Source organism: Oncorhynchus mykiss, chromosome 27 (genome assembly GCF_013265735.2).
Source record: "Oncorhynchus mykiss isolate Arlee chromosome 27, USDA_OmykA_1.1, whole genome shotgun sequence".
NCBI classification, from domain to species: domain Eukaryota; kingdom Metazoa; phylum Chordata; class Actinopteri; order Salmoniformes; family Salmonidae; genus Oncorhynchus; species Oncorhynchus mykiss.
Genome location: NC_048591.1, coordinates 29,527,953 through 29,542,755, shown reverse-complemented (window position 1 = coordinate 29,542,755; position 14,803 = coordinate 29,527,953). Strand labels below are relative to the sequence as shown.

The 14,803-nt window shown below is 44.3% G+C and overlaps 1 protein-coding gene across 2 annotated transcripts in view; it reads right to left on the bottom strand.

The window, feature by feature from the left end:
* The window catches only part of LOC110507925 (chloride channel protein 2), a 211,224-nt gene that overhangs the window by 67,169 nt on the left and 129,252 nt on the right, over nt 1–14,803 (bottom strand). For both annotated transcript variants that reach the window (XM_036964661.1, XM_036964662.1), the window contains exons 7-12: nt 11,897–11,975; nt 10,130–10,255; nt 7,074–7,158; nt 4,255–4,356; nt 3,770–3,854; nt 3,039–3,194 (exon numbers count right to left, since the gene is read on the bottom strand). In XM_036964661.1, coding sequence (XP_036820556.1) covers nt 3,039–3,194; nt 3,770–3,854; nt 4,255–4,356; nt 7,074–7,158; nt 10,130–10,255; nt 11,897–11,975 — 633 coding nt within the window. The remainder of the gene's footprint in view (nt 1–3,038; nt 3,195–3,769; nt 3,855–4,254; nt 4,357–7,073; nt 7,159–10,129; nt 10,256–11,896; nt 11,976–14,803) is intronic.

The following is a 14,803-nucleotide window of genomic DNA, read 5'->3' as shown; positions in this document are numbered from 1 at the left end:
CGGCCCAGACAGCATCTCAGACTGTATGGATATATTCAATCTCTCCATGCAGGGCTCTCGAGAGGGTGGTGTTGACGATCAGTGCAGTGGTGGTGTTGTTGCCCACTTTCACCAACTGGGAGGCAGCCCGTCAGGAAGTCCAGGACCCAGTTGCATAGGGTGGGGTTCTGACCCAGGGCCCCGAGCTTAAGGGGGTACTATGGTGTGGAAGACTGAGGTGTAGTCAATGAACAGCATTCTTACATAGGTATCCCTCTTGTCCAGATGGGATAGGGCAGTGTGCAGTGCGATGGCGAATGCATCGTCTGTGGATCTATTGGGGCAGTAAGCAAATTGAAGTGGGTCTAGGGTGTCGGGTAAGTTGGAGGCGATAAGATCCTTGACTTGTCTCTCAAAGCACTTCATGATGACAGAAGTATGTGCTATGGGGTGATAGTCATTTAGTTCAATTACCTTTGCTTTTTCGGGAACAGGAACAATGGTGGACATCTTGAAGCATGTGGGGACAACAGACTAGGATAGGGATAGATTGAATATGTCCATAAACACTCCAGCCAACTGGTCTGTGCATGCTCTGAGGATGCGGCTAGGGATACCGTCTGGGCCGGCAGCCTTGCGAGGGTTAACACGCTTAAACGTCTTAACCTGAAGAGTGACTATAACCCGAAGAGAACACTCTTGGGAGGTAATACGGTCGGCATTTGATTTAGAAGTATTCTAGGTCGGGTGAACAAAAGGACTTGAGTTCCTGTATGTTATTACAATCACACCATGAGTAGGTAGGTAGAGATATGTATTCCTGTCTGCGTGATGAACTGAGAACCCAACTGGCTGTACGCAGACAGTATATCCTGAGAGAGTCATGCCGCTCCGGAAGGAAATCCTCGCCCTGACCTCGTCAACTTTATTATTATTATTGAACATTAGCAAGTAATATACTGGGAAGCAGAGGGTGGTGTGCGCGTCTCCTGAGTCAGACTAAAAATCCACTCTGAGTACCCCCTTTTCCGCTGGCGGTGTCCTGGAACAGCCTCGGGAATGAGTTCAATGGCCCTGGGGGTACGAACAAAGAATCTGATTCGGGAAAGTCGTATTCCTAGTCGTAATGCTGGTGAGTTACCGCCACTCTGATATCCAAAAGTTCTTCCTGGCTGTATGTAATAACACAAAACATTTCCTGGGCTAATAATGTAATAACACATTAAACAACATAATACTGAAAAGTTTCCTAAGAGCTAGAAACACGGCAGCCCTATCCATTGGCGCCATTTTATACCATTTGTGTTTGACAGAACCAGAGGACAGTCTATCGCCCGGGCCCCTAGGGGGAGGCCTTACTCTTATTCCCACTCCAATTACTGGGCTGCCACCACCCTCCAACAGAGGACTGGAGAACGACTGCAAAAAACCTATCGGGGTCAAAAAGTCGTCTCAATGCAGTGTGATAGCTAAAAACGGTCAGTCTGCGATAGAGAAGACATCCTATGAGTAATATCATAGAGAGAATCAATCCATAGAAAGTCTGTCTGTCTGTGTCTTTCTACTAAATGTTTGGTCCATTTGCATAGTGTGGGAGAAGCAAACTACCACTCTGGGCGCTTTAAACTACACCATGTAATTAGACATTAAATTACCCCCCCCCCCGAGGAACTGGTCTGGCCAAGTTGGGAGTGAGGTTGGAGGATGGAACAGTACCATCAGAGGGGTAATTTAGAGTTGTCACGATCATGTGGAGAGACCGACCAAGGCGCAGCGTGATTGGAGTTCCACATCTTTATTTTTAGTGAAACTTAAAACAAACCAGGAAACAAACAACGACCGTGCAGTACTGAGGTGCAACATGCACTAACTCAAAAACAATATCCCACAAAGCAGGTGGGAACAGGGAACCCTTAAGTATGATCCTCAATTAGAGACAACGAACATCAGCTGCATCAGTTGCCTCTAATTGGGAACCATACTAAGAGCACCAACATATAACCTAGAACACCCCCTAGTCACGCCCTGACCTACTACACCATAGAGAACCAAGGGCTCTCTATGTTCAGGGCATGACAAGAGTAGAGTAGATTGGTCTCACTGTGTTCCAAAAAGTATAATGACATTTTCTTTTCAGATTATTTGAGATAAAGTACAGAAGGCAAAAAAATAAAGTGAGGTAGGATGAGTGAGAGAGCGAAGGAGAGAAAGAGAAAGTGTATAGAGTATTTATCTTCCATTACAGCAGGATCATCACACTCAATATCTAATGCTTATATAACTTATCTTATCCACCCACTTTTGTATCTCTATCCCTCTGTGGTTCCTTGTTTCTCTCTCTATCCAGGGACTTTAACTGCATTACACAGCCTATTGTCTCTCACAGCCGATTGTCTCTCTCACACACACACGACACAGAACCTACACAAAGGTTACATAAAAACCTAATCAACTCCCAACAAGGTAACCAACAAAATAACCTGATGCTTCACCTGCCCTCATATTACACTGGGCTGGGTCTCAATACCCCAAAACCCTAACCCTCATAACACTGGGCTGGGTCTCAATACTCCACAAGCCTAACCCTCATTTAACACTGGGCTGGGTCTCAATACTCCAAAACACTAACCCTCATAACACTGGGCTGGGTCTCAATACTCCACAAGCCTAACCCTCATTTAACACTGGGCTGGGTCTCAATACACCACAAGCCTAACCCTCATAACAGTGGGATGGGTCTCAATACACCACAAGCCTAACCCTCATATAAAACTGGGATGGATCTCAATACGCCACAAGCCGTACCCTCATATAACACTGAGCTGGGTCTAAATTCTCCACAACGGCCTCCTCTCCTTTCATTTAAATGAATGGACAGGATCCTGCTGTATTACCTTCACCTGTCATGTCAATGGGAAGAACGTTACTTCCGACTATTGAGACACGCCACATGTAGTGGGAAGGGAGTAAAGTAACAGGAAATTAAACAAATAATAGGTGATTATAAAGAAAAGGAGAGATGAGAACAAAGTGGATGATGATGATGATGGTGTGCCTACCTTCATTACGATGAAGAGGACGAGGGTGACAAAGACATTGACCTGGGGGTGATTCCAGGCCTGGGAGTTGCCGATGTAGTCAAACCCCTCGGCTATGCCCTGCTTGGCCCATGTCCGGTTGTCTAGCAACGTCACCAGGGACTCCTTCTGGGTCAGCTGCATGGGGGAAACAGGAAGTGACAACATAACAGACAGACAGAGGGCTAAAGTCAACAGGCATTTTTTATTTTTTATATATCCCATATTGGTCCCTAGCTCCTAACCCAAAGCATTTAAGTAGATCTGAAAGGATTGGATAGGTATAAGCAACACATCAAGAATTCATCCTAGCCTTTCAGAGGGAAAGGAGACGCGATTACATTAGTGCTATCCCAATCTACATGAAGTGCCACGGGGTAGGTGCTAGGAGGTGATTTGAAATTGGGTACAACACATCCATTTTATTAGGAAGACCATTATGGAAAGCGGTTTCACTTTAGGCAATGGATGTGATGATTTAATTTGAAGTGGTTTGGCTTAAGGCTTGTGAAGCTGAGTGGGGGTCTAGAAGACGGTGTGTAGTTGTGTGTGATGCTGTAGCTAGACTTTAGGGAGCAACAGAACCAACAGCTTATTGTAGCAGAAATAGACCAAGAGTCTGACACCCTATCATTACAGAGACAGAAAGAGGAGAGGGTGGGAGGTAGACTCTGCCTCTATGTAAAGAAGTAAAAAAACTGAGTGGAACTAACCTTGCCTGCCATGAACTGTCCGAAGCCGGGGGGAAATGTTAGCGTAGACACCAGCAGAGTGACCAGGGCTGGATACAGCAGACGCCTGAGAGAAGAGGCACGAGGGAAAGAGGGGGAGAGGAGGAGAAAGCAAAAGGGTGTTTAGTCATTACTGTTTACTCTTCAAAACCAAACTGTCCCCAAAACCTTCCCATGGCTGAGTGATGTACAGAACATTACATTCATTTAGAAATCTGAGGATAGTTAATTAATCAGTCTGATAGGGAGATGAGTAAACACCATTCATTAATAAACACTTGTCAAGATGAATGTCTTCATTTTTCTCTGCTGTGGAGAGATCTGCATCAATAGAGCTGATTTCACAGAGTAATCTATCTAGTTGTGCGCTAGTGTGTGCGCTAGTGTGTTTGTGGGACACTAGGATACAGGGACTATCTGGGACCCAGTAGGGGCTTCTGTCTGACATTGATGACATCATGACTTACTTCTTCATGAGGAACTTGTTGATGGTCTTCTGTTTCCTGATGAACTGGACTATCAGTCTGTTCAGGTAGACAAACAATGCACCGCCAAAACCACTGGCAATACTGAGGAGAGAGGAGGAGGGTAGAGGAGGGAGGGTTGAGAGAGGAATAGGAGGGAATTGGGTACAATGGAGAGAAGAGGGACAGGGAGATGAAATTAAGAAAATGTAGGTGGAGAAAGAGAGAGGGACAGGTTTACATGTATATATGTTTGTGTTTACAGTAAGCACCAAGTATGTGTCCACTTTGTGTAACTGTCAGTAGGCAAAAGAGACAGTTTCTCCAGCCACCAGAATCAAGCAAAGCCCTTTGAAAAGTACTTTCCAAAGTTCCCCCTCAGCTACAGCCAAGTATATGTATGCTCATAAATTCATGTTCCTGCATAATGAATTCTGTCAAATACTCCTGAATAAATGATGAATGGATGAGGGAGAATCATTTCTACATGTTTTAAATCTATTCTCTGAAACGTGTGTGTGTGTGTGTGTGTGTGTATGTATAAGTGTGTGTGTGTGTGTGTTTGTGTCGCAGGAGCTTGGTGGCACGTTAATTGGGGAGGACAGGCTCGTGGTAAAGGCTGGAGCAGAATCAGTGGAATGGTATCAAATACATGGTTTGATGCCATTCCATTTTCTCCGTTCCAGCCTCAGCCATGCTGAGGGGAGCCGTTCTCCCCTCAGCAGCCTCCACTGGTTTGTGTGTATGTGTGTGTGTGCACGTATGTATCTCAGAACACCACATCTGAGTACCAGTGAAAGTTTGAAACATAAATTCAGAGGCTAGAAGGGGTTTACTACACAAAGGTCTTCCCCAGCTAGCATGTAGCAGAGACGACAAATTCCCCCCTCTCTCTCTCCCTGTCCGAGTTAACTGAAACACTGACCGACTTTCCCCATAAGACATCAGGGCATTGGCAAGGGAGAGGATACTGAAATACACACATAAAGGGTATTGCGTACAGACACACACACAAACACTTTCTCTCTCTAAATGTCAAATAAGACGGCTGTTCTCCGGAGGGAGCGTTTTGTTAGATTATGAGTTAAAGCTTCCCTGCTCAGATCACGAGAGGGAGGACATCCACCAGACAAAAAGGAGAAAGAAATAGGGATTTTCTTCTCTTTGGGAGCACATGCAGAGTTAAGTAGTAGATGGCTATTCTTTCTTCTGAGATGAAGAAAGAGAGAGAGAGACGAGAGAGAGAGAGAGAGGCTCTGGTCTAATTCAGTTATGTGGTAAGCCCAGAGGCTACGCTACTACGGTAACAGCAAGCTAAAATAAGATGTCCTAAATGCACCACCTCGCTAGCTGAATAATCAATGTTAGGTGACTAACGTCAGGAGGCTATCCTCCTGAACACTCACACCAGCTTTCACCTGCTAACAGAGGCAACGTAGGGCTCACTGTCTAACAGAGGCAACGTAGGGCTCACTGGCTAACAGAGGCAACGTAGGACTCACTGGCTAACAGAGGAAACGTAGGGCTCATTGGCTAACAGAGGCAACGTAGGGCTCATTGGCTAACAGAGGCAACGTAGGGCTCACTGGCTAACGGAGGAAACGTAGGGCTCATTGGCTAACAGAGGCAACGTAGGGCTCACTGGCTAACGGAGGAAACGTAGGGCTCATTGGCTAACAGAGGCAACGTAGGGCTCACTGGCTAACGGAGGAAACGTAGGGCTCACTGGCTAACGGAGGCAACGTAGGGCTCATTGGCTAACAGAGGCAACGTAGCGCTCACTGTCTAACAGAGGCAACGTAGGGCTCACTGGCTAACAGAGGCAACGTAGGGCTCACTGGCTAACAGAGGCAACGTAGGGCTCACTGTCTAACAGAGGCAACGTAGGGCTCACTGTTTAACAGAGGCAATGTAGGGCTCACTGGCTAACAGAGGCAATGTAGGGCTCACTGGCTAACAGAGGCAACGTAGGGCTCACTGGCTAACAGAGGCAACGTAGGGCTCATTGGCTAACAGAGGCAACGTAGCGCTCACTTGCTAACAGAGGCAACGTAGGGCTCATTGGCTAACAGAGGCATCGTAGGGCTCACTGGCTAACAGAGGCAATGTAGGGCTCACTGTTTAACAGAGGCAACGTAGGGCTCACTGTTTAACAGAGGCAACGTAGGGCTCACTGGCTAACAGAGGCAACGTAGGGCTCACTGGCTAACAGAGGCAACGTAGGGCTCACTGGCTAACAGAGGCAACGTAGGGCTCACTGACTAACAGAGGCAACGTAGGGCTCACTGGCTAACAGAGGCAACGTAGGGCTCACTGGCTTACAGAGGCAACGTAGGGCTCACTGTCTAACAGAGGCAACGTAGGGCTCACTGTCTAACAGAGGAAACGTAGGGCTCACTGGCTAACAGAGGCAACGTAGGGCTCACTGTTTAACAGAGGCAACGTAGGGCTGGCTCACTGTCTAACAGAGGCAACGTAGGGCTCACTGTCTAACAGAGGAAACGTAGGGCTCACTGGCTAACAGAGGCAACGTAGGGATCACTGGCTAACAGAGGCAACGTAGGGTTCACTGTCTAACAGAGGCAACGTAGGGCTCACTGTCTAACAGAGGAAACGTAGGGCTCACTGTCTAACAGAGGCAACGTAGGGCTCACTGTCTAACAGAGGAAACGTAGGGCTCACTGGCTAACAGAGGCAACCTATGGCTCACTGTCTAACAGAGGCAACATAGGGCTCACTGTCTAACAGAGGCAACGAAAAGCTCACTCGCTAACAGAGGCAACGAAGACCTCACTAGCTAATTGAAGACAACTTAGACTCACCCAATGACAGCGAAGGCTGGGAGCTCCTGGAGGTCAAAAGGGAAGTCCAGACGGAAACGGGTTTTAAACAGAGCTGTGATGGTCTCTGTGTAGGACGGAGGGAGGGAGTGAGGGATGGAGAGAGAGTGATTCATCATTATCAAAATGCTTTTAAGGGGCTATATACAGTACAGACCTTACATCAATGATTGCATGTGCCAATATACAGTATACTGTATGGGTTGTTCCACGAAATGAGTGCCTATTGCATCCCGTTGATATTTGAAAAGAAATTGTGCACCAATACTGATTTTTAAAAGCCTTTTAATATTTAATGAGGAGCCCTTTAATATAGACCACATGGATAATGGCGCCATTGTAAATAAGAATTTCCGTTTAACTGACCTGCTTAGTTAAATAAATCTGATTTCTTTATATGAATAAAAACTTGCTAAAGTGCTAAAATTCTCCATTTTAACATGTTCCTCTGTGCACCCCTGACTTCTAGGAAGATTTTAACATGTTCCTCTGTGCACCCTCTGACTTCTAGGAAGATTTTAACATGTTCCTCTGTGCACCCTCTGACTTCTAGGAAGATTTTAACATGTTCCTCTGTGCACCCTCTGACTTCTAGGAAGATTTTAACCCACTTAACCCCTACGTTTCCCCCCTTATTGTAAAGCCCTGGTTATGCTGTTGCTTTGAAAAAGTCATTTCTGAAAGATTATTATTTATTTAATGTGATTAGTGAATCATTTACGTGTGTCCCTCATTTTAATGTCAACCCTATTACGTGAACTGAAAAATTCAACATAAAATGTTGGTGTAAAAGCAGGAGAGCTGGCTGAACTATTTTTTGACCATTTTCTGGTGTTTTGAGGTGGAAAACTGAGCGGGTCGAGCATAACACGTCAACCTGTTACCCATTGATAGACAGGGTAGAAATCTTTACAAATTGTGAAGCTTGCACTCAAGTGCCTCTTGCTGTTACACACAAGTTTCCATTCCCCATTTCACAAGGGGATTAATGGCCAATGTAACATTCCTGTTACTTTATTTGACCCTTGATAGTCATTTTTTAATTTTACCTACAGAGATGGGAAAACTTGTTTGTTAAAATTCTGTGAATTCCAAAGTTATTTTCACACATCTCAAAAGGCACCGAATTGGTGGAATGACCCATATACACTTAACAAAAATAAAACCCAACATGCAACGATTTCAGAGATTTTACTGAGTTACAGTTCATATCGGGAAATCAGTCAATTGAAATAAATTCAGAAGGCCCTAATCTATGGATTTCACATGACTGGGAATACAGATATGCATCTGTTGGTCACAGATACCTTAAAAAAAAGTAGGAGTGTGGATCAGAAAACCAGTCAGTATCTGGTGTGACCACCATTTGCCTCATGCTACGCGACACATCTCCTTTGCATAGAGTTGATCAGGCTGTTGATTGTTTCCTGTTCTACTCCTCTTCAATGGCTGTGTGAAGTTGCTGGATATTGGTGGGAACTGGAACACGCTGTCGTACACGTAGATCCAGAGTATCCCAAACATACTCTATGGGTGACATGTCTGGTGAGTATGCAGGCTGTGTATTATCATGCTGAAACTTTGGGTGATTACGGCGGATGAATTGCACGACAATGGGCCTCAGGATCTCCTCACGGTATCGCTGTGCCATCATTTAAATGCAATTGTGTCCGTTGTCCATAGCTTATGCCTGCCCATACCATAACCCCACCGCCACCATGGGGCACTCTGTTCACAACGTTAACATCAGCAAACCGCTCGCCCACACAACGCCATACACGCTTTCTGCCATCTGCCCAGTACAGTTGAAACCGGGATTCATCAATAAAGAGCACACTTCTGTGAGAGAGAAATTAACATGTTTACCTGTTTTGTTTAATATTAACAATTATACTTAACAAATAGTAAAGGGATGTTTTCCACTCCAGCTCCCTGCAGCTTGTCTGGGTATGGCCAAGGACATGGTGTTTACTCAAGATAGAGATAGCTTGAGCTGACAATTGATTTATGCCATAGAATGAGTTGGTGTTTCTGTACTGTGAGGTACAAGTTAAGAGCCCTCGTCTTGAGGGCCAAACTCTGGTTTCCATACAATGAGCACAGGCTTTACCGCAGATACTGTCTGCTGTGAATTATTCATTTCTTTCATACTAAGTCTAATCTTTTGACCCATTCCACACATCTGTTGTTTGTCATGAACATTCAGTAGGATGTACTTTGCTATAAAATGCTGTGGCTCAAATCTGTTTGTTGGGCTCTCAATGAATCATCTAAGGGTGGTTCGTCGACCAGCTTCATTATTGCAATAATTAATCAATGTAATTAATACATTTTGAAAAAAGTTATATCCTGATTGGGGATTGACCTTGTCTCTAATCATTATTAATTTGAATTACCATGACACTTCTCTAGCGTGCCAATGGCCATCGAAGGTGGGCAGTTTCTACAGTTTGTGAAGAAATTCTTCAGTTGTGCAAACCCAGTTTCATCAGACGTCCGGGTGACTGGTCTTAGACTATGTGGAGGTCCTGGGCTGGCGTGGTTACATGTGGTTTGGAGTTGTGAGGCCGGTTGGCAGTACTACCAAATTCTCTAAAACGACATTGGAGGAGGCTAATGGTAGAGAAATGAACATTAAATTCTCTGGCAAAAGCTCTGGTGGCAATTCCTGCAGTCAGCACGCCAATTGCACGCTCCCGGAAAAAACTTGAGGCATCTGTGGCAAAACTGTGTTGTGTGACAAAACTGCACATTTTAGAGTGGCCTTTTATTGTCCTCAGCACAAGGTGTGCCTGTGTAATAATCATGCTATTTAATCAGCTTCTTGATATGCCACACCTGTCAAGTGGATGGATTATCTTGGCAAAGGAGAAATGCTCACTAACAGGGATGTAAACAAATTTGTGCACGAAATATGAGAGAAATAAGCTATTTGTAAATATGGAACATTTCTGGGATATTTTATTTCAGCTCATGAAACAAACACTTTACATGTTGCGTTTATATCTTCATTCAGTACACATGTAGACCGGTCTTACCCTCGTCTTTATTCCACACAGCCAGGACTCTGAAGATGAAGGCACTGAATGTAGCAGCGAAGAACCCTCTCCAGTAATTCCTCACCGCAAAGAACGTAGATGTTACCTCAATACTGAACAGCACACCTACAAAACACACACACATTAATACATTTCTCAGGAACACACAGGAACATGATCAAAGTAACTATGTGAATGGGGAAGAGCAAACCTTGCAATCTCTGACCCAGCCAGTGTATCTGTCAGTCAGTGTTATCCCACAGGGCACACCACGTAATTTCAAGGTGAATAATTGCGTAATATTTGGTTGAGACGTTGATCAATGAGATTACAACCTATATATTTACCAACTCAAAAAGACTGCCAAAAGTGAGTTGAAATTCAATTGTGTTATCACTAAATCAAATCAAACCAAAATGTAAATGAACTTTAAATTCATGTTTGATGTAGTCCTATTCTTTAACGTAGAATTTCGGTTGAGATGGAGATGTGAGTCCAACATATTAATTGTTGATTTGTAGACAAACTGGAATTAAAGCCAGACTAAGTCAGTGGCACAGATGGAACTCTCCTTCAACACTTTTATATTTGGGCCTCCCGAGTGGCACAGCGGTCTAAAGCACCGCATCGTAGTGCTAGAGGCGTCACTGCAGACCCGGGTTCGATCCGAGGCTGTGTCTCAGCCGGCTGCGACTGGGAGACCAATGAGGCGGTGCACAATTGGCCCAGCGTCGTCCGGGTTACGGGAGGGTTTTGCCGGCCGGGATGTCGATGTCCTTATCCCCCTCTCTAGCGACTCCTTGTGGTGGGCCGTGCGCATGCATGCTGACTTCGGTCGCCAGTTGTACGGTGTTTCCTCCGACACATTGGGGCGGCTGGCTTCCGGGTTATGCGAGCACTGAGTTAAGAAGCAGTGTGGTTTGGCAAGGTCATGTTTTGAAGGACGCATGGCTCTCGACTTTCACCTCTCCCGAGTCGGTACAGGAGTTGCAGCGAAGGATATCCCGAAAAAGGGGTAAAAAGTACAATACAAATATAATAATAAAACATTTTTATATTTGGTTGAGTTGACAACCTAACTATTCAATAACACTACATTTCATTACATTTGAAATCAACCAGAGATTGAAATCATAGGCCTATGTAGTCTATTTGTTGTTGAATCCTGGGTTGAATTGAGACAATAGCTGTTGATGACTTTGCAAAATGCGATACGTTTATAGAGGCCTAAATAACATCATTGATGATATAAGAGTGATTTAGCATGGTCACATTTCATTTGCTCTGTTAAACCCATCCTTTGGAATGACTTCAATAGCAACATTGAATCTATTTAGTTTTTAAGTGGAGATCTCTCAAGAATCATTCTCAGGATAGCACATTGGTAATAGTCAGTGACAATTATCATAGCTAAGGGCTAGGCTACGTTAAAACCCTGGACGGGAGACCAAGGGTAGTTGTAAGTAGATACATTCTACAGTAGGTGCTGCCCAGCCTATTGTTTTTTTTCCTGATAGTGGATATAACGTCGAAGATCTGACATTGTTTTAAAAGGTATAAATTCAACACATTTTATACAAGGTTTCTCTATGCTGAAATTTGGTTACCATGATGACAATCATGTTGAAATTCCACCCTCAAAACAGTTTATGTTGATGACTTTTTTCAAATCCAGCATAGATTCCCTGTCAGAATACGTTGACAAATCACACTGAAACAACATTAATTCAACGAGTTTGTGTCTATTGGGATGTTGGTATCACTCACCTCCAATAGGGGCAGCGAAACAGCAGCCGACCCCCACAGCACAAGCAGCTGCCAACATCTCAATGTTCCTCGACTCATTCTGTAAACACATACAGGGAGAAGCATATTTACATTTACAGACACACACACCCTATGAGGTAGGCTAGGCCGTTGTCGGGTGGATGTAGACCTAGCAGTGTGGAAGGAGGCATACAAGGATGCTACGTTTTCCTGTCCAAGGGGAGGTCTTTGATGTGTAAAAATGGGGAATACATAAGTGCCAAAAGTAAGCTACTACATTATTTACAAAATAATAAACAGGACGAAGAGCCATATAAACTAGATTTAAATCAATAAGTCAGCCCACTGACTTCCCCCAGGGCAGCTCTCACTAATGCCTGTTAGCAATTAGCATGCACAGCAGCAAGTATAGCCCAACGTTCCCTTGTCAGAGCTGTTGTGGATGAAATGCAGAGTTAAAATATTTTTTTTACCCATAACGCATTTCACCATGAAACATAATAATAACAAATAACAAAGCAAAGCCACCTCCCACCCGTTTCAGTATAAAGCTGAGGGATAGGGCTGAAGAAATGTATCCACTCTCAAATTCATGGACAGAGCTCTGTATGCAAGGACTGAACTAAGCTCATGAGGCACTAATAAGTACAATTCTTAAAGATTCAAATGGATACATTTCATTAATTCAGCGTTTACCCAAACTCAGTCCTGGGGACCCCAAAGGGTGCATGTTTTGGTTCAGCTGTGTAGTGCTAGGGCAAACACCAAAACATGCATCCCTTGGGGTTCCCAGGACCAAGATTGGGAAATGCTGAGTTAAAATGTTTGCCTCCGTTTGCCTGTCACACTTACTCCGACCAGGAAATATGAAGAACCCTTCTCCACTTTAGCTTGAGTGCTAATGTGTTTATTCCTAAACATGATCACTTTGTAGGTAATATTTGAATGAACAAATGCATTGATGCCAAAACGAAGCAGCATGCTCTCATAGTTTCTCAACTATCATAGTTTCCATTTCTCAACACTCAAAATAGCGAAGAGCATTCCTGCAAATATAAAACGTCTTTCAAAAAACAGTTTTGATAATATTGAATTGCTTTACTTTGGTAGATGGCACAGAGAGATTGGATCTATGCCACTGCCCAAATAATCACATGGTACAGTCGAATGTAATAAAACTTCTGCAAACACAGTATGGCATGGGACTATAGATGGATTACGGATATGTAATTTAAATAGGTGGTAGATAGATGGGATATGGAGTTCTGGAGAGGAGGAAGTTATGGTGGATGTTCTGCCCTTCATCTCCAGCCATGCTTTACCTTGTTTCCTATGAGGCTTGGCTCCTTTAAGCAGCATGTTAGTGAAACAGAGAGGTGAGTGTGAATGTGTACTAAACACCACCACACACACACACTTGTCATTAGTATGCCATAAAATGCACCATATTCGTATACAGTACAGATACAACATAGAGAGGAGGGAGAAAGAGAGAGAGGATGAGGGAAGGAGAAAGAGGCTAGAGGGAGCCGAGGGAGAGAAGGACAAGAAGATTAAGGGGAGACAGACAGACAGACAGACAGACAGACAGACAGGCAGGCAGACAGGCAGACAGACAGACAGACAGACAGACAGACAGACAGACAGACAGACAGACAGACAGACAGGGGTATGTAGCAAAGGAGTTCTCCACACTTGAGGGGACTTGGGGGTTTGCTTCAAAGATTCTTCATTGCCCCTGCCCTCGTCCCTTCACACACACACACACTGACAGAGGGAACAAGGGACTCTCATCTTCAGAGTACAGAGAGATGACTCAAAGATTCCCTCTCTCTCATTCCCTCTGTCCCCTAAGGCCCAAGCGGAACAAACATAGTCTTTCAACTTTCTATCTCTCTACTCCTTTTTGCCTGGTTGTCCGTCTTTACCTCCATCTCGCTCTCCCTTGCTTTCAAAACTTTTCTTAATTTATGTATCGCTACATTTATTTATCGCTCCCTGTAGTATAGCTAGGGAGATTCCACATGAGATGTCTTTAATTAGTTAGCAAATAAAATGCTAGTTGAAATATTTATTATGCGTATGTTACTTGTGTAAATATACGTACTGTGTGTGTGTGTAAGCAAAGAAATACATACGCATTCTGGACATGTGCTCCTTCGGAACAGTCAAGACAGAAAACATTCTCTAAACTGGCAATGTGTGACATGTTTCTCTCTTCTTCGCCAAGTCAAGTCTTTCCTCTGAGCTAGCCCACTAACAGGCCTGCTTTTAAGCCAACGCAGACAGGAGCAGTCGATTAGGAATAGGAACAAACAGATTGGAGAATCAGAAGTGTGTGTTTCTCACAGCTCCTCCTGAGCTATCACAGCTTCTTTTACCCCCATCAGAGAGAGTAGAGTGAGAGGGAGGGAGAGAAAGATGTCGATCGGCCTGATTTAGGAGTTCAGAGAAACAAGGAATCTTTTCAATACATAGCTAAACTACAGTACAGTTCTGTCTTAAGGGAGAGATGAGCCTGCTCAGTGAATTACTATGGCATCGCAACCATAGTGGAGTTGGTTTGACTGCATGATCAGTGGCTACAGTAGATGATAGATATAGTGATAAGATGTACTGTGGTGGTACTGTGGTTTAAATGTGATGTGCATAAGGGAGAGTACTGGGAAAAAGTTAGGCTATGGAAGTGAAATATCAGAGGCAAGTATAGTGTTGAAAGAAGAAAGCAAAGGATTAATAAAGCGAAGCCAGCTCAGAACGGGAATCCAAGTGCCCGCCTCAGTTGACGCATCAGCTGAGATTGCACCAATTAGATGCTAGTAACAATCACGCCTGCCTTATTTGGAGGTCTATTTAGCGGACCGGTTCTGCTCATATATCTTGCTGCTCCTGCTAGTATGCATTTGC